The sequence below is a fragment of the Tamandua tetradactyla genome, chromosome 6, assembly GCF_023851605.1.
Source record: "Tamandua tetradactyla isolate mTamTet1 chromosome 6, mTamTet1.pri, whole genome shotgun sequence".
Lineage (NCBI taxonomy): Eukaryota > Metazoa > Chordata > Mammalia > Pilosa > Myrmecophagidae > Tamandua > Tamandua tetradactyla.
In genome coordinates, this window is record NC_135332.1 from 22486372 (window position 1) to 22513229 (window position 26858).

The 26858-nt window shown below is 47.5% G+C and overlaps 1 protein-coding gene across 2 annotated transcripts; it reads left to right on the forward strand.

The window, feature by feature from the left end:
- Nucleotides 1-1535: 1535 nt before the first annotated feature.
- Nucleotides 1536-23567, forward strand: KIF18B (kinesin family member 18B). 2 transcript variants are annotated; one of them, XM_077164124.1, is made up of 16 exons: nt 1536-2269; nt 12917-13243; nt 13795-13952; nt 14308-14412; nt 14628-14738; nt 14822-15019; nt 15174-15350; nt 16094-16168; nt 16304-16404; nt 16835-16982; nt 17361-17488; nt 20086-20291; nt 20546-21074; nt 21932-22021; nt 22506-22608; nt 22827-23567. In XM_077164124.1, exons 2-16 carry the CDS (start codon nt 12925-12927, stop codon nt 22836-22838), a joined length of 2460 nt encoding a protein of 819 aa, XP_077020239.1. In that variant the 5' UTR covers nt 1536-2269; nt 12917-12924; the 3' UTR covers nt 22839-23567. The 2 variants fall into 2 exon arrangements, with proteins under 2 accessions (XP_077020239.1, XP_077020240.1); XM_077164125.1 differs by lacking the exons at nt 22506-22608; nt 22827-23567 and adding an exon at nt 22125-22477.
- Nucleotides 23568-26858: the final 3291 nt, after the last annotated feature.

The following is a 26858-nucleotide window of genomic DNA, read 5'->3' on the forward strand; positions in this document are numbered from 1 at the left end:
AAGCACTCCCAGAGGTTTAAATCTCCCTGGCAACATGGGACAGAACTCTCAGGATGAGCCAGGACCCGGCATCATGGGAATGAGAAAGCCTTCTTGACCAAAAGGGGGATGAGAGAAATGAAACAAAATAAAGTGACGGCAGCTGAGAGATTTCAAACAGAGTCAAGAGATTACTCTGGAGGTTATTTGTATGCATTATGTAGATATACCTTTTCAGTTTATGGTGTATTGGAGAGGCTGGAGGGAAGTACCTGAAACTGTTGAGCTTTATTCCAGTATATAAAGATAATAATTTTTACAAGGTTACTGTCAGATTGTGAAAACCTTGTGTCTGGTGCTCCTTTGACCCAGGGTATGGACAGATGAGTAAAAAAAAAAAAAAGAGGATAAAAAATAAATAAATAATAGGGGGAATAAGAGGTAAAATAAATTGGGTAGATGGAAATACTGGTGGTCAATGAGAGGGAGGGGTAAGGTTATGGGATACATGAGTTTTTTCTTTTTATTTCTCTTTCTGGAGTGATGCAAATGTTCTAAAAATGGTTATGGTGATGAATATACAATGATGTGATGATATTGTGGGCCACTGATTGTATACCACGTGTGTACTGTATGTGTGTGAAGATGTGTAAATAAATAATTTTTTAAAAAAGATAAGCATATGACACACACAAAAAGAATGTCCATTACCATTTCACTGAATGTCTATTAGGTGCTCTTATACATTATTTCTAATCTTTGTAACAAGCTAAGTCTTATTTTCTTCCCTATTCTATAACTGCAGAAATTGAGGCTCTGAGAGGCTGACTGTCCAAGATTATCTAGCAATTGTGTCCCTTTTTTCCTTCTCACAACAGGGCCTGCCTCTGCCCCTTATCTCACCCTGGCTCTCCTCACCTTCTCCAGCTGATTGTTTAAGCCAGAGTAAGACCAAGGCAGGACCTGGCTTATGGAACACAAGAGGTACCTGCTTCCTGGTGGCTTCTGGGAACCCCAATCCCTTCACTTCACCCCAAACCTGTTAAAACACACATCCCTGAGAAAGGGGAGGTGACTCTAAGCTGTAAGCCATCCTTTAACAGGTTTATTTCCGCTGCGTTAATAGAGATGGTAAAAGTACAGGTTTTCTTATGACTTGACAGAGACAGCGCCTCAACTAGAAGCAGAACCGGTAGTGCTACCCACTGGACAGAGGGCAACTGAGGTGCAAGCAGATGAATGAAGACTTTGGGACAAGTCAGCCAGGTGTTAGTGAATGTACCAGCAGGTCTGCGGAGGACTTCTGCTCCCACTTTTCCCACACGCTCCAGACCTGCTCACAGTCGAAGAATAGGGACCGGTCAGTTGCAAGTGGTGAGCAACTGGCTCCGTGCAACCCTCATCTGTTTAGAAAGTAATCCCCTTACACTTGTTGAGGTTTCAGGGGGCTTTCACACCCGTGCTCTCCCAGGCCTAGGGGGCGCAGGGTATCCGTCCCATTTTGCAGAGGAGCAAACTGACACCCAAAGAGCGGAAGTGACTTGCGTAGTCTCTCCACCAGTTGGTAACTGAGCCTGGACTACAAACCAACAGCTCCTGATCCCAGCGCGAGGCTCTTCTACCTCAGCATGAGGCTGGCCCACCAGAACCTAAGCCACCGGCGGCCGTGGCGGATGGATGTGACGCTGCTCACTCCATCCTGATGCCTGCGCGGTCTTTTTCCTCATCCAGGCTGCCCTTGAAGTTCATTCCTGGGAGGTTGCGGATCGGGAAGGAAACCGGGACAGCGGTGGAGACTCCCTTCTTAGATAAGTGGGTTCGGCTTAGCCCACAGGAAGAGCAGGTTTGAAAGAAAACCTGGTGGATGCCTGGTTGCTGTAACTGATGATGAACTCAGACCAAGGAACAACGGATGCGGGCCCTGGCCCTACTTTTCCAACCCCACCGGGCTTCCGCGGGTCACTATGCTCCTTCCTGCGTCCGAGACGCTACCTCAAAGCCTCCCGCAAGCAGGAAGGGACAGTGCGCAAGCGCGCAAGCGCGCTGCTGACCCCGCCCGCCACTTCAGGCTGTACTTTGTTACTTAGGAAAGGGCCAATGAGCGTCCGGGCGGCGACCAATGGGGAGCGCGGACGCGGCGCCAGGCTCATTTGAAAGCTCGGCGCCCGGCTGAGGTTGGCGCAGGTGGAGCAGAGTGTGGGACGAGTTTTCCTGTGATCCTGGGCTTCTGTCCGCTGCTGGAGGGACCCGGGAGCGAGCGGCGATATCGGCGGCGGGGAACCTTCGAAGGGTAAGCCCTGGGCCATGGTGGAGTCGGCCCCGCGGGTCGCGCTAGCCGAGCTGCTCCCGGGCCGGAGCCGGAGCCCGGCCTGGTCTGCGCCGGACGTGACTGTGGAGCGCCGAGGCCGAGCCCTGGGGCCGCGCCGCAGGGCCTGGGCGGTCCCCTCTGAACTAGGCGGGAGTCGCTGCGGGCCGCAGGGAGCTTCCTCACACATGTGCACGGGAAATCGGGACCCTTCTGCTCACATGTACAAAGGGCCCAGGCCCTCATCGGTCCTCCGAAAGGGGCCTTGGGTTTTCCTGCACACTTGAACTGGAGAGCTGGGGCCACATACACATCTGCATGGAATAGCTAGACCCCCCCCTCTTCATACATCTATATAAAGGTGCTTATCATCGATCCCTCTTGCAGAGGTGTTTGTGCCACGCTGTAACTTAGGTACTGGTTAATAAATATTTTTAATAAATATTTGAGTAATAGAAGGAATAAAAGAATATCCATATAACAGAAAAAAAACGGACCTCTGTGTATTGCTCCTAGAATGTCTCCTCTCTTAACTGTGGCCTCTCAGGGTATTGAAGTGGCAGGGAAAGGATAAAGCCTGGTTTGTGCCACAGAATTTTAGGGGGTTAGATATTAGTCTTCTGGCATCATGGGAAAATGATAAATGTAATATTAATTCTAATTAATTGAGTCCTTATTGAGTCCTTACCAGACCTAAATTAACTCCTTAATCCTCACAACAACCCTTTGAAGTAGATAGTAATATTGTTTACATTTCATGGGCTGGGAAATGGAGGCACAGAGAAGTTAAGCCTAGCTAAAAGAGGGAAATGTCTACAAAATTTTTCTGAATGAGCGTCTCAATGTCCCATTGCTTTCTTATTTTGTCCCTATTCCATTTCCTCTTCTATCACTGCATCCCATGTTTGGCAACTGCCAAATATCCAGGCCCTTCTCTACCTGTTTCATTATTTAATTCTCTTACCTTCCAAAGAGGTATTTTAAGGTGTCCTAATTTGTTGGTTTTCATATTATCCTATCCAGCTCTTCATTTGTTTCCTTTAAAAACATGCAAGCATCCAGACAGGTCCCTGGACCAGATAAGTCCTGAAATGCAGAGAGGTTAGCCTTTCCAGAACATCATAGTTCTATCCCCCATCCCATATTATTGACAGCCCCTTCCAAACCATATTTTCATTCTACAAGCAATTAAGTTAAAGATACAAAAGGAAAAGAAAATTAAAACAAAACTATATTTGGAAAGTTTTTAAAACAAATAAATTATTGGTCAAATAGGAAATCGTAACTGTAATATTGTAACTGAAAGATATTTAGCATGAAACAGTGATAAAAATACTATGTATAAAACTTATGGAGGGATGCACTGATAGTTCAGTGGTATAATTCTTGCCTGCCATGCAGGAGACCCAGGCCCATTCACTCTAGGAAAAAAAAAATCCAACAAATGGTGCTGCAATAAGGGGATAGTCATATGAAAAAAGAATGAAATTTAACCCCCACCACATAGCATACAATAAATAAATAAATAAAACTTATGGGATGCAGCCAAAGCAATACTTAGAGGGCAACTTATAGTCTTGATGCTTACATTAAACATATTTTAAAAGCTGAAGTTATTAAATATCCAACTTTAATAAGATGGAAGTGAACAATAGAATAAAAGATTCTAAAAGAATAGAAATAAAAAAGGACATACTAATAACAAAATCAGAAATTAATGAAATGGAATTTTACTATATAACCGGGAGGATTAATTTAACCAGAAACTGTGTCTTCGTAAAGACTAATAAAGAAAGCCAAACCTCTGGGAATAATGATTTAAAAAAAAAAGAGAGAGAGAAGAAACACACACAAAGGTGATATTAGGAAAGAAAATAGGGACAAAACTTCAGTTTCAGGGAGATTGAAAGAAAGAGAGACTTCAGTGTAACAGTCTTTTTGCCAATGCTTTTGGACAGTTTACTAGGGAAGAATAATTCACTCAAACTGACTCAAGAAATTCTGAAAATTCTGGATAGATCTGGGACTATTGAGGAAATTTAATTAGTTTAAAATCTGCCCCCACATATATCCGGAAAATTCCACCAGAAATTTATAGACAATTAGAAAAGACAATTCTAATTTTGTACAAGTTCTTCTTGAAAAAATAGAACAGGGCCACGGTAGGCCTAGCAAGCAGAGTTCTTACCTGCCATGCTAGAGACCTGGGTTCGATTCCTGGTGCCTGCCCATCTAAAAAAAAAAACCAAAAAAAAAAGAGAGAACATTTGTAGCCTATTTTATGAGAAAAGAAAATTTGCGATACCAGACAAAGAAAATTACAGATCAATCTCTTTTGTGAATGTAGTTGCAAATATCATAAGTAAAATATTAACAAAATTAAGAAAAAAAAGCAGTTGCAACCAATTTGGGTTTATTCCCAGGAATGTAAGAATGGCTTAACGATAGAAAATGTATTAATACAATTTATACATTTAGAGATTAAAGGGGAAATCATATCCCATTAGATGTTGAAACAGGATTCAATAAAATCCAGTATTCATTCATGATTTTTTAATGGTAAACTAGAAAGAGAAGCAAATGTCCTTAAACTGACAAAGAAAACCAACAATAAACATCACACTGAAGTGAATAATGAATAGCAGCATTCATTATAAAATCAAGAAAGAGACAAGACTACATTCTACTACTGCTTCTATTCGATATTGTATCAGAAATCCTAATCAGAACCGTAAGAAAAGAAAAATAAGTAAAAATATAAGATTAGTAAGGAAGAAACAAACTATCATCAGTTATAGACCGTATAATTATCCATTTAAAAATACGAAAGAACCTATAAATTATTAGATTTTATTAAATTGTTAGAATTAATACCGTTCAGCAGGCTTATTGGCTAAAAGATCAATGTATAAAAATCAGTTGCATTTTTATACACTGGCAATAATCAGTAATCGTAATAGAAACATAGTCATAGAACATTAGGGTGTAGGTTCAGTGCTAGGTTATGGGGACCTAAGGATGAAGACAAACCCTATCCTCTAGGAGCCTCCATAATGGACATCTACATGGAAGAAAATGAGACCCTCTTGTTTTACTGAGTGTTGGGAAGAAGAGGTGTGGACCCCTTGATGGAGGATTGGGGTAGGAGGTTTTGCCTGCTTTGCCCATTCAGATGCAGAAGATGAGGAAATGATGGCCTCTGCCTGCTTCATGGGGAGAATGTGGGGGGGATGCAGCTCTTTCCTCTGCAGGACCACTAGTGGGAAGACGCAGTAGTGCTCTGACATTGTTCCTCCGCTAGTGCTGAGATGGGGGAGGTGGGAGCTGGGAAAACCCCACTGCAGGGCAGAATAGCCTGGGGATATAGAGTAGTGCCTCTGGTGCCAGACAGAACAAGGTCAAGCTCCTGCTTCATTGTTACCTTCTGTGTGACCATGAGCCTCAGTTCCCTTTGTGACATAGGGATATGACAATTGTATCAATACCCACATCATGAGGTAATTATGAAAATTAAGTGTGTCCAATTGTTAAGCACTTAGCATAGTGCCTGGTACATAGGAATCACTCAATAAATTGTAGCTGTAATAATAATAATTATTATTATTGTTAGATTTCCGGGTTCATATTCTGCTCTTCCGTGAGCCTCATTCATTCATAGGACAAATATTAAGCGTCTATTCGTCCATCAAATTTCCTCTGCTTATAAGGACTCCAGTAATACTGGACTGAGGCTCATCCTGATTCAGTTTGGCCTCACAGTAACTAATAGAATCTTTGAAGATCCTGTTTACAAATAAGTTCACATCCGCAGAACTAGGGGTGTAGGACGTGGACATGTCTTTGTGGGGGTGATGACACCAACTATATCAGAGGAGTGTCCTGCTCTCACGGAGCTCCGCGACAAGAAACACAGGTGCATGAGAGTTGTGAGGGGGTGACGAAGGGGGCCATGGCGAGCCCTACAGAAAGAGAACATTCCAGGGCTCCCTCCCTGCCTTCCCCAGCTCCCAGTGTCTGCAGGGGGAGTCCCTCAAGTGCTCAGAAATGCTTCAGGGGCTTCTAAGGAGCTGTGGAGGGTGGGCAGAAGAGGCCACCCTAAAAACAACTGAATCTTGGCTTTCCAGCCCCTGCTCTGCAGCCTACTCACCTCTGGGTTTTAATGAGCTGCCCTAAGTTAGAAACAGGACGTGACTGTGGCTGGCTCAGAACCCTGAAGATCTTATTAAAGAATCATCTCCCTTGTACTTTGGGCTGAAATGCTCTTTCAAACTGAGGATCAAAGCAGACTTGACAAACGGTCTCTCATTAATCTCCCCATCCCCCTAAGGCGGGAGCAGATTGGTAACTGTTCTCTGCGGCTCTCAGAGGGGGGCGCGGATGTGACATGGACCTGATGTGGCTTGTGGAAAGACCTCCTCTCTACCAGTCAGTCGCAGAGCAGAGGCCAGGACCCAGGCATCCTAACTGCAGCCTACCAAGTGTCTCATACACACGCACACAGCATGCCCCCAGTGCTCTCAGGAAGAAGGAAAACATCTCATTAGGCAAACAGAGCCTGCCTCCCTGGACCTCAGGAGGCACGGAGGAGAAAACTGTAAAGGTTACGTGCACTCCGTTGCCCATGCCCTTTTTAATTTCCTGCTTAGAATGTTAGGCTGTTCCTCTACTCCTCCCTGTGGGGAGGTGAAACTGTCTTTAGGGCAACCACTGTGGACCCCTCTGCTTTCACTTCCCCAGTGTGGGTACAAGAGTGGGCTCCCTGGGGGGTGAGAATGCAAGGGTGGGAGACAAACTCTTGAGTGTGGAAAATCAGGTACAGTCCATGTGTCTGAAAGCACAGAATACCTAATGCTAGTTACATAAGAAGGATTATAATTATTATACAAATATATGGGACTATTATGACAATAAAATAATCACAATATAATATATAATATTATAAGGCAATAGAGCAGGCTCTGCAGTCAAACTGCCTGGGTTGGAATCGGGCTTCATCACTTACTAGCATTGGGACCTTAGGCAAGTTGTTTAACCCTTTCTGTCTCCATGTTCTTACTGAAAAATGAGTATAATAATAGCATCTATCTTGTGAGATTGCCACAGAGATATAAGATGATGATACATATAAAGTGCTTAGACAGTCCCCAGTGGAGGGAACACTTAGCTAATATCCGTATTCTTGTGGCAGTCTGAGTCCTAGGCCAGGAATAGAATTGTGTGCATCTATAAAGACTATTGTGGATTGATATATATTACCCTTGTTTTGTGGGGGGAAGAAATTATGGGGTGAGGGGACAGGAGTTTCCAAATCAGTTCTGCCTCATTCCTCAAGGGAAATGTGTTTGCTGTGGGTAGATAGAAATTACCAAGATCATTTGTTGAATGATCTTGGTAATTGTGACACATCAGCAGGCCCTAGTCTTGACTGGGAAAGCATTCATCAATTCACATCCCCCAGGAAAAGCCCCTTTTCCTTACTGTTGTTAATATATCACTAGTGTTGGACTTTCCCAGGATGTCTTTGATTCTGACATTCCCCAAATTCCATTCTTACCCTTGGAAAGCTGGCTCAAGGGAGAATATAAAGAACCAGAGACAGAGGTCTCAAGGATAGAAGAGGAAACAGGTAGTAGGTGTTTGGAATAATTATCAGGTCAACATTAGGATATCTGCCTGTGACACCCTCTACATTAATGGATTGAAGGAGAAACACTCTGTGATCATCTCCATAAATGCTAAAAATGCATTTGATAAAATTCGACACCCAATTCTACATTCCTGATGGGGTGGGATGAGGGTATGGGAGAATAGGGCCAGAGGGTGGGGAACTAAATATAAAGGAGCTAGAAGTAGAAAGTAACTGTCATGTGCAAACTATATTTTCACTTAGTGAAAAACTAAGAGAATCAATGATAATCTATTAGAACTAATAATAGAGTTCAGCAATGTGCCAGATACAAGATCAGCATGTAGAAATTAGCTTTCAGTATACCGGCAAAAATGAATTAGACCTCTGGGGGCAGACCAATTGTTGAGTGGGACCTTTTGATTAGGTTGTGTCCATGGAGATGTGACCCTGCCCATTCAAGGTGGGACTTAATCTGCTTACTGGAGACCTTCAAGAGACAGACATTTTGGGAAGCGCTCTAACAGAACCCCCCTGGGAGATGCTAAGCAAGGACCCACAGAACCTGAAGGACCAAGAACCTAGAGATTGCTGAGAGAAGCTAAGAGAGGACCCGCAGATACGTAGAAAGGAAAATGCCCCAGAGACTCTAAGAGAAGACCTACAGGACACAGAAAGCCACTGGAATCAGAAGCTGAAAGAAACTAACCTGGAGCACGGACCAGCAGATGCCAGCCGTGTGACTTTTTGGCTGACATAGGTGCTCCAAAGCTGGCAGCCTTTCCTTAGAATCCAAGTATCATCTTATTGATACCTTAAAATAGACATTTCCATGGCCTTAGAACTGTAAATTGTGACCTAATAAATCCCTTTTAAAAGCCAAAAAAAAAAAGGAATTAGAAAATGTAATTGTAAAAAGAGCCTATTCACCATATAACAAAGGCTATAAAATAACTAGTAATAAACCTATCAAGAAACATATAAAACCCATGTGAGGAAAACTATAAAATTTTACTGAATATGAATAAAGATGTGAATAAGGGAAAGGAATACCATGTTCCTAGATGGGAAGAGTTGATATTGTAAAGATGCTAGTACTCCCCAAATTTATCTATAAATTAAAAATAGCCCCAATTAAAATCTTAGTAGGGTTTTTCATAGAACTTTGTAAGCCAATTCTTAAACCATATGCAAAACAAGATGCCCAAGAATGGCTAAGAAGAGCAATGAGGCGATATTTTATAGAAGCATAGTAACTGCAACACGTACTGGAAAAGGAACAGCACCCATAGAACAGAATGGAGGGTCCAAAAACAAATCCATGAATTTACAAGAACTTAGTTATGTTAAATACAGCATTTCAAATTGGTGGAGAAAGAGTACAGTGTTCAATAAGTGAACTTGAGATAAGTGCCCACCATTCAGTAAGAAAAAATAACCTCCTCACACCATAAAAATAATCATTTCTATCTGAATAAAGACTTAAATGTAAGAAAGAAAAAGTATTAGATGGGAGTATAAGAAAAATGGTAATTACCTTGGGGGAGGAATGTCTTCTTAAATAAGACAAAAATCATAGCGGAAATTATTGACAAATTTGACCATTTCAAAATTGAAAACTTCACTGTGCCAGGTTAGGATCTTTTCCAGGAATGCATGGTTGGTTTGATATCAAGAATAATACCAAATAATTTACTACATCAATCAAATAAGGGAGAAAAAACACATAAACATCAGAAGATGCTGAAAAAGCAACTAGATAAAATTCCAGAATTCCCAAATAACATCTCTAAGTAAAACAAGAATAAAAGAAGTTACCGTGATATAAACTGTTTGCCCAAAAAATAATTCCTAAATAGAGAAGCACTAAAGCTGTGTCACTAAAATCAGGAACTATTTTTCCTCACATGCTCATATCATCATCATTATTCACCATTGTTTTAGAAGCTCTAAGGAATGCAATATAACAAGAAATAAAATCTTTGGTATAAGTATGAAGAAAATGTTTAAAAATGCTTTCTAATATATGGTTATATACTTAGAAAACCCAATAGACTCTAATAAGAAAATTGGTTTTAATAAGAGAATTTAAGAAGGTGATAGATATATTTAAGGCAAATATATAAATACCATTCATTTTCTCCATGCTAGCAATTACCAGCTGAAAATGAAAATGGGGGAAGATATTCCATTAATAGCAATAATTAAGTCTGTAAAGTACTAAAAAATTATATTAAAAGGACAATTATAGAAACTATCTGAAGAGACTGAAAACTATAAAATCTTATAAGGATCATAAAAAATATCTGAATCATTAGAAAGGCAATAGCTATGGTCTTGCATGAGAAGGTCTAATAAAATAAATATGTAAATTTAATGCAGTTCAAGGCAATAGCTATGTTCTTGCAGGAGAAGGTGTAATATAATAAAATAAATATGTAAGTTTAATGCAGTTCAACTTGGAATCCCAATGGCTTTGGGGGTGGGGTGCTCTGGTGTCAGGACGGAACTGAAACAACTTTATTAGGGTCAAATAATATAATAAATGCCTGAAAATAACCAAGAAAATTATGAGGTAAAAAAAAAGAAGACTAGTGAAGGGGTCTTGCCTCACTAGATATAAAGCATACTATAAAGTAATATAATGGAAACAGTATGGTATTGGTATAAGAAATAGACAAACAGATTAGTGGAACATTGTAAAAAGCCCAGTAATATGCCTCAAAAAAATATAGTAACTTGAATATGACAAAGATGTATTTCAAGTGAGAAAAGGTTATTTATTAATAATCAGTGCTAGTACCACTGGCTGGCTGTCTATAAGAAAATAAAATTATATACACCTATCTTACTCCAGATTAAAACAAATCCAGAGAACTTAACCTTTTAAATTAAAAAAAAAAGAAAGAAAAACTTAGAAGAAAATTTAAGAAGCTATGTGTCCAACTTAGCACTTGGAGAGACATACCTTTTTAATAAAGACAGGAACTTCTAAAACTCTAAAGGAAAAGATAGACATTTTACCTCTCAATGTATAAACATTTTGTAAGGCAAAAGAGATCATAGAGCAATGTCAACTGACATAATAATTTGGGGAAAAAATTTGTAATGCATTTGTCAAATGATGTCTAAAAGCTCTTATAAATTTCTAACAAAAACACAATCAATCCAGAAAAAAATGAGACAGACAATTCAGGGAAAAGGAACTGTAAATGCTCAATTTTGCTAGGAGCCAAGGAAATAGAAACTAAACTAATAATGAAATACCATCAGATTGGCAGAAATGTAAATGCCAGTGTTGGTGAGGATGGAGAGAAGTAGAAACTCACATTCATGGTTAGGGTGGAGTCAGTAGGCACAACCATTCTGGAGAGTGATTTGGCAGTCTCTTCTGAAACTAAAAGTGCCCCCACCTTATGGCACGGCAGGCGCACGCCTGCTGAGGTCCCCTAGACAGAGCTTGTTGCACATGTGTTTAGAGCACCTGAAAAGGATCTCTGTAGCATTGTCATATAAGGACAATATTGGAAATACTGCTTATGTCAGTGAGGTAAGGATTAAATTAGAACATTTAAAAATGGAACACCCATACGGTGGAATTATCTACGGGAGTCAAAAAGACTGAGGTAACTATATTTTGAAAGAATATTTTTAAATGTAAAGAGCAAGTTGTAGAACAATATGTACAGTGATGCCAATTATGTAAAAAATGAAAACTCAAACTTTAGTTCCATGTGTACAAATATCTGTATGGAGATATATGAAGAGAGATCTGGAAGGAGATTCATCATTTATCGAGCACAGTGACCTTGGGGAAAGATCTGGGATTGGGGGTGGATAAGGGAAACTTTCACTTTATATTTATTGTTTGAAATTTTTACAACAAGAATATGTTCATGTAATAAGGGTCCAATTAAAATTACAATTTTTGAAAAAGTACTTAAATTCCAGAATCAGAAGAAAGATAAATTTTATCCCTTGTTCTGAGCAAGGGATAAAAAAGAACACAAGTCAGTTTGGCAGTTTCTCACATAGTTAAACATAGGATTACCATTTGACCCGGCAATTCCACTCCTAGGTATATTCCCAAAAGAGTTGAAAGTGGGGACTCAGTGAGATGCTTGTATACCGAGGTTCATGGTAGTATTATTCACAATAGTCAAGATACAGAAACAACCCAAGTCCAAGTGTCCATTGACAGGTAAATGAATTTTTAAAATATGGTATGTCCATACAGTGGAATACTATTCAGCCATAAAAAGGAATGAAGTTCTGATACATGCTATACCATGGATGAATCTTAAAAACATTACGTTAAGTGAAATAAACCAGATACAAAGGACAAGTATATGATCCCACTTATAAGAAATATCTAGAAGAAGCAAATTCATAGAAACAGGAAGTAGCTGAAAGGTTACCAGGAGCTGGGGAGAGGGGAAAGAGGGTTATTGCTTAATGGATAGAGTTTCTGCTTGGGGTGATAGAACAGTTTTGATAATGGATGGTGGTGATGGTAGCACAACATTATAAATGTGATTAATGCCATTGAATTGTATACTTGAAAATGATTAAAATGGCAAATTTTACATGTATTACCACATACAAAAATAGCTTAAATATATATATATAGAGAGAGAGCACAAATCTTCAAGCTATAACGTCCTATACAATTGCTGTCAGTAACTCAAGAGAAGCAAGATTTTATTACCACTTTAGTAATATACACTACATCCTTATAGCAGTCTGATAGTTTACTGCTATCCTTTAAGTGAAGAAACAGACCTGGAGGCCAGGCATCACTTGCCCAAGATGACACAGTGGGTCAGTGATGAATGTGGGATTTCTGATCTAAGCCAGGGTCTCATACTATACTGTTTCTCTTGAGGTGTAAATAGGGATCAGCTGGTGGGGGGTGGGTGGAAGGAGACCCCGAATGCTAGGCTGAGGGGGCGCCTGCTCAGCTCTGGCGCTACATTGGTCCTCATCCGCATTGTGTCTCTGCCCAGGTGTTGCCATGGTGATGGCAGTGGAAGACAGCATGGTGCAGGTGGTGGTGCGCGTGCGGCCCCCCACCCCGAGGGAGCTGGAGAGTCAGCGCCGACCTGTGGTGCAGGTGGTGGATGAGCGGGTGCTGGTGTTCGACCCCGAGGAGCCTGACGGGGGGTTCCCTGGCCTGAAGTGGGGCAGCACCCATGATGGTCCCAAGAAGAAGGGCAAAGACCTGAAGTTTGTCTTCGACCGGGTCTTTGGTGAGGCAGCCACCCAGCAGGACGTGTTCCAGCACACAACCTGCAGCGTCCTGGACAGCTTCCTGCAGGGCTACAACTGCTCAGGTGAGAACCTGGGCAATGGCTGGTAGTGGCCTTGCTTGCTGGCTTCCTTTTAAGGATTTTAGGTATCTTTTGACACGGGTACAACTAGAGAAGGCTCTGGCCCTCCCATTCTCTGTGGGTTCCCATTCCTTCTTCTCCTGTGGGTGAGGCACTCTACCGGGCTTCAGGATTACAGCAGTGAGCGAGACAGGCATCGTTCCTGCCCTCATGGTACTTACAGTCTAGGGGGAAGGGGGAGACCTTGGGCACAAGTGTGTAGTTAGCAACCAAGGTAAGTGGCCTAGACTGGAGGAGGCTTCCCTGAGGAAGGGATAGGCCCCCACCCATAGTGGAACCCCCTCTATTTTGGAGTCCACAGAACAATAAGGGGAGCTGGAACAGATGCGTGGAGAACTCAAACACTGCAGTGGGGTGGATGCAGTGGGATGATGGGCAGAGAAAGTAAAGCGAAGGGATCTGGGGAGGAAGGAAAACCTGAGCAGGTGGGAAATATACTGGGGAAGACCCCTGAGAAGGTGGATCTACTCTACTCCCCACTCTGTCCTCTGCAGTATTCGCCTACGGGGCCACTGGGGCTGGGAAGACACACACCATGCTGGGAAGGGAAGGGGATCCTGGCATCATGTACCTGACCACCATGGAGCTGTACAGGCGTCTTGAGGCCCTACAGGAGGAGAAGCGATTCGAGGTGCTCATCAGCTACCAGGAGGTAAAGCTGTTCCCTCCTCCAGCCCAAACGGCCCCGTCCCCCACCCTCCTACCTGCTTGAGGAGGGTTGGGGTGGTAACAAGGGGGTGGTTTGGGGCCAAATGGAGTCTCAGGGGCATTGGCACAGCTCAATGAGAGACTGCGTGAGAACTGAAGCCGTCCCTCCCTGCTCTTGTTCGCTTACTGGCATGCTCTGAAGTGCCACTCGTGATGTGGTGGCACAGATTTGTGCCAGTCTAGTCATGTCATGCTCCCCCTGTCCAGTTAGCTGCTCAGCCCTCCACCGGTCTCTAGGGAGAGAGGTTTCCTGATGTGCCACTCTGCTCAGACCCATTCCTTGCTTCCTTTCTCCTCAGGTGTACAACGAACAGATCCACGACCTCCTGGAGCCCAAGGGACCGCTTGCCATCCGTGAGGACCCCGACAGGGGGGTGGTGGTGCAAGGACTTTCGTTTCACCAGGTGTGGGATTGGTCTGGGGTGGGATGGGCAGCCCTGTGGCTAGGGTTCCCCTACAGGAGTGTGGGGAGGCCCTGGATCCTGTGATGGTGGAGGCAGTGGCAGTAGCAAGTGGAGGGTGGGGGGTGATGCTGGCTCTGAAGAGCAGCCCTTCCTGTGAGGGTCAGGGTCCTCGTCGGGGAGATCACAACCCCCTTTCCTGGGCATCTCCTCTGTAGCCAACCTCAGCTGAGCAGCTCCTGGAGATGCTGACCAGGGGGAACCGCAACCGCACGCAGCACCCCACAGACGCCAATGCAACTTCCTCCCGTTCCCATGCCATTTTCCAGGTGAGAGGACCATGGGTTAGAGTCAGAAGCCGGGGCCTCCCGATCCCCCAGCCCCGCCCTCACCCCTGCCGTCCCCTCCCCAGATCTTTGTTAAGCAGCAGGACCGGGTTCCAGGACTGACCCAGGCCCTTCAGGTGGCCAAGATGAGCCTGATTGACCTGGCCGGCTCTGAGCGGGCATCCAGCACCCATGCAAAGGGGGAGCGGCTGCGGGAGGGCGCCAACATCAACCGCTCCCTGCTGGCCCTCATCAACGTCCTCAACGCCTTGGCCGATGCAAAGGTAAAGCTGCACAGTCCCAGAGGTCTTCCCGGAAGAGGGGGCCCATGCTTGAACCTGAGCGTCCTCCTTCCAGCCCTGGGCCAAGGCTGTCAGGTCCCGACTCTGGCCCCACCTAGTCTGGCAACCTCACTCCACCCCCACCCACTGCCCCTAGGGCCGCAAGTCTCACGTGCCCTACCGGGACAGCAAGCTGACCCGTCTGCTCAAGGACTCCCTTGGGGGCAACTGCCGCACAGTGATGGTCGCTGCTGTCAGCCCCTCCAGTCTGACCTACGAGGACACCTACAACACCCTCAAGTATGCCGACCGGGCCAAGGAGATCAGACTCTCGGTGTGTGCCAGCCAGGGACGTCGGCTTATGGGTGGGGAGCCCCCAGTCTGGCAGAGGCAGGGACAGGACCCAGATAACTTTCTTGGGTACCTGGACCAGTGTCCTGCCCGGGCAGAGGAAAGAGATAGCCTAGCTTCTGTCTTCAGAGAAATTCTCTGGGATCGAAGCGATATAGTTCCCATCCTTGGGAAGCCTCCAGTTGGAGAATAGGCAGCCCAGTCTCCAAAACTCACAGAGAAGTGAGAGTAAAATATCATCACATCATGAGGATGACAGGGAGAATTGTCTCAAGAGGAAGACAGAAACAGGAGAGGCTGCCTGGTGACGTGCGGGGGCTTTTCTCAGATTTGTTTTCAGCAGCAGGACCGTACTTTGAGAAAACGACACTTACACCAATATATACGCACCAGTATATAAAACAGACTAAAGTGCAGGTGCCCTGAGTTCAGCTCATCTGTTTGGCCTCCTCTTCCCTGCCTCCCAGGGATCCTGCTGCTAATAAAGCCCCTGGCCTGGCTAGAATATATTGGTCGGGGCGTTGTGATGTTGGGTTCCAAAGCCCCTTCTGCCTTTTGCTGTGGTCTCAGGCCAGCGGCTGACTTTGGTCTGTTTCGCCGCTTGTGAGGGTGCTGAGGGCTTAAGGGGGTAAGGAAGGTACCCCGCACAGTGCCTGCAGTCAGAGGTGCTCGATGGAAGTAGCTTTGAATGAACAAGCAACTCTCTCCCCTGTGCCCCCTTCTCAGCTGAAGAGCAACGTGATCAGCCTGGACTGTCACATCAGCCAGTACGCCACCATCTGCCAGCAGCTCCAGGCCGAGGTGGGCAGCCTGCATAGGGAGCTGGGCTGGGAGCTGGGGAGCGAGAGAACGAGCATCGCACCGTGATTCTCCATCCTCCCCTTGACTCCTTCGCTCGCCTGGGGCTCTGAGGGGCTTGGGCTGCTTCTGTTCCAGGTGGCTGCCCTGAGAGAGAAGCTCCAAGTGTATGAGGCTGGAGTCCCAACCCCACGGGAGGAGCTCCCACAATTCACCGAGTTGGGCCCGCCACAACCACAGTGAGTTCTCCTGCCTCTACCCTACAGCTCAGCCAAGATGGGCAGCCAGACCCCTTCTACAGCTTCTGGAGGGCTAGGACCTCTTACTTCTGTTCCTATACCTAAGGTTAGGGGTTCCCCACTCACTGCCCAGCAATTGTCACTTAGCATGTGCTCTGCTCTGTGATAAATAAGCAAATGACACCCCAGCCCACTTAAGTAGCGTCTGTCATTCAAGGGAAGGTAAAGTTAGGGGTGGGATGTCCCTGTTTCCTAAACCAGAAAATCCCTGGCCACCAGCTACTGCCCATTTGTTACCCAAGCAAACATCCCTCAGGGGCTCTACTTCACCTGGGTGCCACAGAGATCCCACCTTGCCGTCTCGCTGCTCTTTCTCCCTGCCCTCACATTCTGCCTTTCAAACTCCCTCGATTCCCCTCCACCTTTCCAGCCAGCCCTGCACCCCAGAGCTTCATTCAGGGTCTGGAGTCCTAGAGGAGACCTTGGGAGCAGAGGCTCAGGTAGAGAAGGTCATGGAAGAGAAGCTGCCAGACCAGGAGCAGCTCCCAAAGGACAAGGATGAAGGTCCAGCTGAGGAGGTAGGACTCGAGGGCATGAGGCCCGGACAGCGGGAAGGTATGGAGCTTGGGAAATATTGGGAGAAATGCCCCTCCCTGAACTCATAGAGTCCCTCCAGGCCTGGGTTCTCCACCTGAATGTCTTCCTTCTTAGCCATTAGGAGGCTGTCAGATCCTCTGCTGGAAAGAGAAATATTCTGTCAGATCCTTGTGTTGTGTTTGGAAGTGAGGGGCCGTGTGTGTTAAAGGAAGGGGAGCAGGAACTAGACTGGGAAAAAGAAAGCCTCTACAAGGACGTGGTTCTCCTAGGGACCTTCTTGGAGGTGGGAAAGATTTTAGGAGCTGCTGAAGTTAAAGGAGGCATCCTAGGCCCTCTACCTGTGACTCCTTTCTCTTTAGGTTCGAAGCCAGGTGCCAGAGCAGAACTTCAGTCACCCACCTGTAGGGTCCTCTGGCTCAACCCTCCAGCCGAAGCCAGTTGTGGGCAGCCTCTCCCCCCAGGAGCTGGGCGGGGACCCTTCTCAGCAGTAGGTGTCTTCTTGCTCTATTCTGGGTCTAAGGCGGGAAGCACTGAGTTATAGCCCCGTCCGTCCTCCTGGGGTGGGGAGTTGGCATTAAGCGTGTCACTGAAGCTCTAATGCAGAGTCCAGTCTGTTCTCATCAGCGCTGTCCCTTTCCTGCTTTCACCCATTCTGTTTACTTACCAGCATCTCCAGTTTTCCCTCTGTGTAGTTGGCAGCCTAACAGAGGAAGGGAGCAAAATTCCATTAAGGCAGATGGCAAGCACTGAGTTAGAGCATGGCTGCTTGGGCTGGTGCTTTGCTGTTCAGTCTAAGGGCAGAGCTGTGCTCAGCGAGGAGGGAGCAGCTAAGAGAGGGTGAATGTCAGGATGGGGAAGGGACAGCCTTCCTGAGTCAGGTGCTTGTCATGTGTCTTCGACAGATTTACTGTGGCTATTTTTGCTCAGAGGTAAATACAAACCACCACGCAAAGCCAAAGAGAAATGGATTTGGGGGCATTCTTTCTGTGTTTAATAGAGAGGTGCAGCTAGTATTTTTTGCCTTGGCCCCTAGCACATAAATCCCCTGCCACTTAGCTTCGCTGCTGCCAACTCCACTCTGCCCTCCCCAGCACGCTTCACGCTAGTCAGTGTATTTAAAGCTTCCGGACAGAAGGGCCTGTTTAATTTTATTTCTTGTTGGGGAGTGTCTGTTCCCGACTCAGCAAAAATGCTGCAGCCTGAATAATCAGTGGCTCATTATCTGCCTCTTGCTGCTGGCTCCCTGGGGCCCTGGCGAGGCAGGGAGACATGCACTGGTGGGACGTCCCCTCACGCCCCCAGGGGTCAACCACAGACTCCTATTGATGACTCAGGGCCTCTGCTTGGTGTCCCCTTTTGTGAGGAGAAAGAACACCAGGATTTTCATTTCTGGTCTGCCTCAGTGTGGTTTTGTGGTCTCTGGCAATTTACTTCAAGCTTGGCTATTATTTTCCCTGCTTCTCGGGCCTAAAGTATGAATAAAATGTGTCAGAAAACACCAGCCAAGTATCAAGGGTTGAAAAACATTCTAGATCATTTCCATATTTGGAAACACACTAACAACCAGATAATTGACAATCATTTCTTTGTGGCTTTAGAATTTAGACTCTTAGACCACAAGGGTACGGAGTAGAGCTTAGATTTTTCAGTTCAGTGGCTTTTCAGAAATTTTGTTAGCTGCCAAGCCCTTTCTTCAAATGAAATCTTATTCTGAAATCCATGTAGCACAGACAAAGCAGGGCTGCTCTGTTTGGAGTCCCTCTGATGGGTTTCTTGAAACTTAATATGACAACCCCTGACTTAGACCAACTCCACATTGGTCAGATGGGGCTACAGAGGCAGTTGCCCAAGGTCACCCAGCGAGAGCAACGCGGCCAGACCCACATCACATGACATCCGGGCTGGTGCTATTTCCTCCCCAATAGCCATTTTTCTCAGTCATCTAATCTTCCTTATAATGTGTGGCTCAGGTGGATAAAGAATGAATTTCTGTTGTTGTTTTTTTTTTTTTTAATTTATATATTGTCTTCCTTCACAAAGGCCTTGAGGCTACTTTATAAAATGAGTTTGGGTTCCCCGAGCACATGCTGACAGAGGGCAGTAGAGGGGTTTCAGAAATGTCCAGGCAGATAGAGTTACCCAAAGATAAATTATTTATTAATCCCAACGAATAATCCTTACCGAGATAAAATTGTGTTTATTTTATCATAGGTGCGCCTTACAGAAAGAAAATTTGCTTCATTAGAATCTAAATTTACAGCATCAGTAATCACATTACCCTCATAATTTCCTTGAAATAGCCCCCCAGTGCATGTGAAATATGTGTCGATTCACACGTACTTTTTCCAGATTCCATCTTCTAAGTAGAAAACAGACTGAGAACATTTTTGAGGGTCCTCTCAGAACCAAAGTGTCACTTATCTTATTTAATCTCTTCTTATCCTAATGAGTTAGGTGAAATTATTTCCATTTTACAGAAAACACTAATTAGCTAACCTTATACTGCTTACTATGTGCCAGGCACTGTTTAAACACTCTTCACAGAAAGCAACTCGTTTACTTTTCCCAAGAACCCCATGAGGTGGGTGTGTTTATTATTCTCAATTTAAGGATGTGGAGACTGAGGCTAAGCAAGGCATACAAGATCCCACAACTAGCAAGTGTCCGAGCTGGGATTCGAATACAGGCTGTCTGATTTGAGCCCAGACTCTTACCTGCCACCTTATGTTGGCCCTCAAATTATGAATAATCCCCATGAATAATCGCAGTACTAGCTAGTGGCAGGGCTGAGAAGAAACACAGACCTTCTAAGTCCAAGGCCACTTGTCACCGTCTCCCTACTTCCTGGTCCCTTTCTCTGTTGTGAAGCCTCCCCTTTGCCTATGGCCATCTCCACCAGCCTCGGACTTTGATCAGGGTATGTCAGAGCAGGAGCCAGGACTGGGATGGTTGAGGCCAGCCAGTCCAGGATATGGCAGAAGAAGCCAGGAGACCAGGCCACATGTGCTTCTCACCACTTCTGGAGCCGTGAGGACAGGTGCCTGGGTCTGAATAGGGGTGGGGTTTCCCTTCCCTCTGTCCCAGGTTGGCCCTGAAGGTGCTGTGCCTGGCCCGGAGGCAGTACTCCCTGCTCCAGGCAGCCAACCTCCTGACCCCTGACATGATCACAGAGTTTGAGGCCCTACAGCAGCTGGTGCGAGAGGAAAAAACTGAGCCCAAGGCAGAGACCTCTGAGACTCCTGGCCCAGCCAGCGAAGCACCTCCAGCCCAGGACCTGTGTCCAGAGTCAAGTGAGTTCATCCCTGCTCTACCTCCACCTATAGGTGCAGTCTCCAAGGCCCAGATGGAGCTGAGGGGGCCTGAGGGCCTTAGCTGCTGGGTTAGTGCTGAGGTAGGAGGCTAGGCCCACGGGAACAGGAGTCGAGGCACACCTGAGGAATCAGGGGCTCTTTCGTGTCGCCAGTCTCTTGCTCCCCAAATTCTACAAGTTCTTCTTTTTAGCCAGTCCCTGATTCCCCCTCAGAACCTCCTTCTTTGTGCCCAGAGGCTCCAGGATACTCTGGCCCTGTGACCCGGACCATGGCAAAACGATGGAGTGACCTCATGCCCTCTCTGGGGGTCCCACCCAGGCCTGATCACACCCTGGCCCAGGCATCCCGGTGCCCCGTGGGAAGGAAGAGGAGGAAGAGACAGAGTCCATCACAGCCAGACAGTCACCAGGCTCCGAAGCCGGGGACCAAGTGCCAGCGCCCGTCCTTCCTACCCTGCCTGGAGAGGGGGTCTCTGCCTGAGTCCCAGCCTTCACTGGGGCCTGGCACACCCCAGGGAGGAAGGACCCCCTCTCCTTGTCATTCCCCTCGCTTCTGCCCTGTCACCGTCATCAAAAGCCGGGTGCCCTTGGGCCCTTCCGCCTTGCAGAACTGTTCTACCCCCCTGGCCGTGCCCACTCGGGACCTGAATGCTACCTTTGATCTTTCCGAAGAGTCTTCCTCAAAGCTCGGTTTCCATGACTGCGTTAACTGGGAGAATGTCCCCCAGGAGCTGAACAGGCTGGACCAGCCCTTCATCCCCAGGTGAGTTTTCCTCCCAGCCCTACTAGTAGGGGGTCGAGGGTCAGCCATAGACAGGGTACTACCAGAGGGGTAGAAGAAAGCCTGACTCTTGGAGCCGGGAAAGCTGGGGTCTGTTTTCCTTTTGGTCCTGATCAGCTTCACTCCCATGCAGGCGACGCCTCTGTCTGTGCTTCAAAGCTCCCAGCTCTGTGCTGGATGTGGGGTGCCTATGAGTACCTAGTAGGACCCCAACTTGGCAAGAGTCAGCAGGGAACAGTAATTAACCAGGGGAGCCCAACCTTATCTACTCTGTGAGCCACCCTGAGTTGTGTCTCACTGGGAAAACATTTCTACCACTTCCATCATTGAATTTCACCCTCAGAAGGGGGGGCCTCAGAAAATTCTGCAAAGGTATTTTTCAGTGAGACTATGACGCCTTCACAGTCACTTTCTGCCCGCAGGGCAGCAGCAGCCAGCTCAGGATGGTTCAAGGCCAAGAACAAGTGGCAGACTGCCCTGGACTTGTGCAGCAGAGGCCAGCCCACTGCCCACCCTGACCCCTGCCCTTCCCACAGCCCCGGCCCCACCTCTTAGTAACAAGCCCAGAGTCAGCCAGGTGGAAGGGTGGAAGTGTTTGAACTCCAGTTCCCTGGGCTTGCTGGAACTGACATCTGGATGTTCTCCCCAAACAGGCCTGTCACTCAGCTGTCAGCCCAGGCTGAGTGGGGCAGGGAAGAGTCCACCCCTTAGGAGGGAGAAGACTCAGAGGTCATCTTGTCCAACCTCTCTGCCCCCAAGGTGGGGGCTGAGGGGAGCAAATGGCACCTTCTTCTGGTTCCCTCCTGATTTGCCTCCCTTCACCTTGCTCCCTCCCCCAGGGGACCCACGATTCTGTTCACCATGAAGGGCCCCAAGCCAACATCTTTCCACCCTGGGATCTCTGCCTGCAAGAAGAGGCGCGTTGGGAGGTGAGGTGTGGGAGATGTGGGGGAGAAATGAGAAGAAAAGAGCTTGGCACCAGGGCAGTGGGCACCTGGCAACCTCCAGCCAGCACGTATCCCTGACCCTTAGAACAAGCAGTTGGGGTCTCCTGAGTAGGAACAGCATCTAGTTACCCGACTGAGGCTGCCTCAGCCCCTGCTCGTGCTTACAGGCTCATCCTAGAGGTGAAAGGTACCTCCCTGCCTTGGTTAAAAGCCCCTCTGTCCATGAGGGAGACATTTGGGGTTCATTGGTTAATCCAATGATACGTTCACCCCATCCCCTGCCCTGTTCTGCTTCCCCCACCTCTACTTCCCTCCCAGGTCCCAAACCCCACAAATCTCTCCTACCCCCACTCTCAGATCTGGTATTAGATTCTACCTGCTCTCAGGGCTTAGTTTCTTGCTCCTACCCTCTCCTCCCCCCACAGCTGTAACCTTCCTACCTCCCCTCGGTCCTCTTCTCTCTCAGTTCATCAATTTCCCACTCACGGAGAGACGCTCGGGGCCACAGCCGCATTGCCCGTCTCCCCAGCAGCACCCTGAAAAGGCCAGCCGGCCCCTTGCAATCCCAGGTAATTGGAATTGGGGATGGGGAGGATCTGGCAAATAAAGACAGGAAATAGGAGGGACTAGTTGGGCTGAGACTCCAGTGCCAGGGAGGGCCTGGGGTACTTTCAAGCCTCTCAAGGACCCTGATGAGAGAGGGAGGAGATTGGGGGAGGGCAGACTGAGGACAGAACCTCACTTTTTCCTTCCTCCCTGCCCATTCCTTCACCTGACTGACCCGCAGAGCCCCCCTTGAGTCTGTGCTGCCCCAGGAGCCAGAAGGAACTGGCGGGGGTTGGGGCAGTGCTGTCAGCTGGGAACTGCATCACCCCGGTGTCCTGACCGACCACTCCTCTGGGCTGGCCATCGCACGTGGTGGCCGACGCCGCCTGCACCAGGAGCCCTGGCCTGCCTCCCTCAGCTAAGACCAACTCCTGCCCATGAGCTCTTCCTTTATTAACACCTCTCCCTCAACCATTCCTTCTGCTACTCGCCCTCTTTATGGATCTTGTTACACTCGGCTTCTCAGCAGGTATATATTCATTTGTGAGTGTTAACACTATTGCTATTTTAAAGGGCACTCTGTCTTTCCCCCTTAGTTCATAAAGCCCTGCCCTCGGTGCAGGCTGTGGTGGTTTTGTGGTTGTTCCCTGCCCCCAGAGCCTAACACTGGTCACAGGATGGCGACTGCAGGAGGTGGGAGGAGGCTTGGCGAGTCCTGTCTTGGCTCTGCCCCACTCCCCCAGCCGGGAGCAGGAGTCCAGGCCACGGTCCTGGTGACGTTGCAGATGATGATGGTGACTTGATTGTAAACTGAAGACAGCTTAGTTGCTGCCTAAAGAAGAAAGAGAGATTCAGTCTTATTACTATCGCCTACATTTAACTACTCTTAACACCCGTGTTTGTTTCCTTTTGATCTTTTATTTCTGCATATATAAACACATATACACATAGATATAAATATATTTTTTATTATAATGATTGATAAAACCATTTCTATCCTTGGTGTGTCTCCTTTCTTACCTTTCTACTCTTTAAGGACCTCTGGATACTTCTGTATCCAGCCTGGGCCTAGGGGAGAGCCAGACCTCTGGTAAGAGCCCTAATTAGCAAGTTAAGAAGCAGCTACACCTGAGGCGGGTTCCATCCTTCCTCAGCCTTGGGTTGGATTGCTCGAAGTCCAGCCATCGGGGAGAGAGATTTAGTGGTCCCAAGTCAGAGGTGAGGCTCCAGGCTAGGCCCCATGACAGCCTGAATCCCGGACCATCCCCTCTTCCCAGCAGCTCTACAAGCTGTTCCTGGCTTCCATCTCCACTCTTCTCCACCCAGGTTTACCTCTCTTCTCTCTGTGAAGATATGGTTGGCTGAATGAATTAATAGTGTAAACAAAATTGCAGGAGGGCTGTGTTTAACTTGCTTCTGAAAACAAACATGTTAGAGGTATTTAGCACGTTGTGAGTGGTGTGTAAATAATGCTTCTAATTTCAAATGAGTCCTCGCACTTCCAGCGCAGCAGTGGCAGTCATCTGTACCTGGTTAATCTCTCCCACCCAGTCACCACCCCTTTTTGGGGGGTGGGTGAGAGAGCACAGGGAGAAGCATGGAGTTCCTACCAGCTCCAAAGGCTTCCAAACTTGTGAGTTGACATAAGGAGGAGACAGATTCAGAAAGGCTAACAAAACTTGCCCAGAGTTATAGACAACAAGTAGCAGAACCAGGATTCAAAACCTGGGTCTGTCTCTTTTGCATTACACCAAGCTCCTCCCTTCTGGAAGCAGACAGACATCATTTCTTTTCACTTGCCTGGGGTCCCCTCCTCTCCAATTAATCTTAATGAGTTTTATTCCACCCCCGTGTACCTGATCCCCACAGAAGCAGTCACAGTTCACATCTGCAACTGCCCAGCTTGGTGCCTTGGCTTCAGGAAGCCTTGCTGAGTGTTGGTTGGATTCAAATCGAACAGTTTCCCCATTTCCTGGGGCTGTCACATATATTATCTCATTGGATCATCACGGATACCCCTGCAGTGCAGCGACAACAGGCACGGGGCAAGGGGCCAGGTAACCAGGGTCAGGAGAGCAGCCTCTATGCCATAGGGTCCACTGCACGAGATAGAATTTCCTTGGGCTGGGGGCTGCTTGCAAGTAAAAGAGGTCACTCTGGACAAGGGTATCCTGCAGCCGTCCATTTGCTCTGCAAACATTTGTGGTTCCTTGGTGCAAAGTATACTCTCGGGTGACCCATTAAATGTACAGAGTCTCTCTGTCGATGGACTTAAGCACGTGTGGCTTTTGCCCTCAATCATGGAAGGTCGCGGGGAGCTGGCAGGGGCTGAGGAGGCAGCACGCTAACAGCCAGGTTCCAGCTGACCTCTGGGGGTGGCACTGAGGCGCTGAGATCGGATTGCTCTACCATCAAAACATCAAAAGAATTGTCTGCGAGACACAAATTGATGGCTCCTCCATCTGCTGTGGACTCCAAGCTGGTCCAGGTCCCCTCTTCCTACCTCATTCTATCTCTCCCACCTTGGGGTTCTGGGCAGAGCCTCTTATTCCACTTCTATGAGGTTAGAGGTATTCTCCTCCCAGGCCCCTGATGCATACTCCGTTGCCCACCTCAGTCCTTGCAGCTCATGCCTGGTCCACAGTCTGGCGGTACAGATTCCCTCCCAGTTCACAGAACCAGGAATTGTGCTAGGAGCTGAAAGCACAGAAAACAGGGCATGGTCCTTTCATTCAGGGAGTCAAGGATGGACCTGTCCCTTGTTTGCAAGCCAGAACCTTCAGTCTTGGCCTCAGTGAATGAGAGGGGCCTAGGCTTTCTCCTCTGGGTCACCCACATACCCAGCCATTGGTTTGGCCCCCACAGGGCACCTCATCACCATGTGGGGTCCCACTGGGAGTCTTTCAGACCCCTTCTCATCTGTCCCTAAGTTCCCCCAGGGATTTTTTCCTTTTGACTCTTGGCTAGATTTAGGGGTCCTGGTCCTCAGCCAGAATCTGCTCTTGGCTGCCTTCCCCTCCTTCATGGTTCTTTTGTGAAGAGGGACCAGGAAGGAACAGGAGCTGGAAGGGACCAGAAGCACCCCCTGGGGGCCTGGAAGCTTTTCCAGCTCATCCCAAGGACTCCTCTTGGCTCACCCCTAGCCCTTTCATGCCCCTTTCCCTGGCTCTTCCTGTCCATTTAGAGGACCACTGGATTGGAAATAATAGGCCGCCCACCAGCCCTCTCCTCCCACCAGGACAACATGTGCTCCCTGCCTCTCACCCGCCCTGAGGGATTCAGGCAGGAAGACCTCAGAGGGGAGAGGGGAGCAGAGCAGATAGGGAAAAGCAATTACAAAGTGATCTCAGGTTAGAGGTTTGAGACAGGGAGGTGGGGGGTAGCAGTGGCAGTGGGGGTGGGCTGTCTGGAGCAGATGCTGGCTATGGTGGGAAGGAGGGAGAGAAAGGGCCCAAGCTTATTAACCCTGGCACAGGAGTCTGGCCCCCTGGGGTCTGTGAAGGTGCGTGAGCTGATGCCTTCCCTGTGCTCCAAGATGGCAGGGAAGAGGAAGAAGAAGGAATCGGGAGGGGGGTGCAGCCAGAGTGGTTGTGATCACAGGAGTCATACCCCTCTAACCAGAGAGGCTGCTGGACTCAGGCTGAGCATGGGGAGGACCAGTCTCTGCTCTGAGGCAGCGCCCCCTCCCACTAAAGAGGGAGACAATCCTTGCCCTCCAGCAGGTCCAAAACTGACAGCTGGCCATGGGTTCTCCCTGCCAAGTGAGGAGGTATGAATCCTCTCTTGTGGGAGCCTTAGTTTGAGGCGAGGAGAGAGACTCTATCACCTTAGGGAGACACCAGTCTGACGGGGAAGACAGATGCTAGCATGAGAAAGCTCCCATCCAAGGAGGAGAACAGGTCCCCTCACTGGGAAGCCTCAAGTTGAAATGCAGATGGGATCCATAGCCACAGGAGGTAGGAGTACACCAAGAGCTTCTCAAACGGGATGGAGTGGTGCCCCTGGCACAGGGTAGCTGTCGTTAAGTGGAAGCCATGACTCATCAAGCACCTGCTATGTGTGGTTCTCACTGATTTTATACTCACAACCACCTCATAAGTAGATATGGTGAGTGCCCATTTTGCAGATAGGGATTTGGAGACTCAGAAGGTTCCTGAAGTCGCCCAAGATCACACAGCTAATTTATGGCCAAGGCCTTGCTCTCTCCCCTAGAGGACACTGCCATAGAAATCGGAGGCAAGTCTAGGGAATCAAAGGGGTGCTCTCTCTGGGA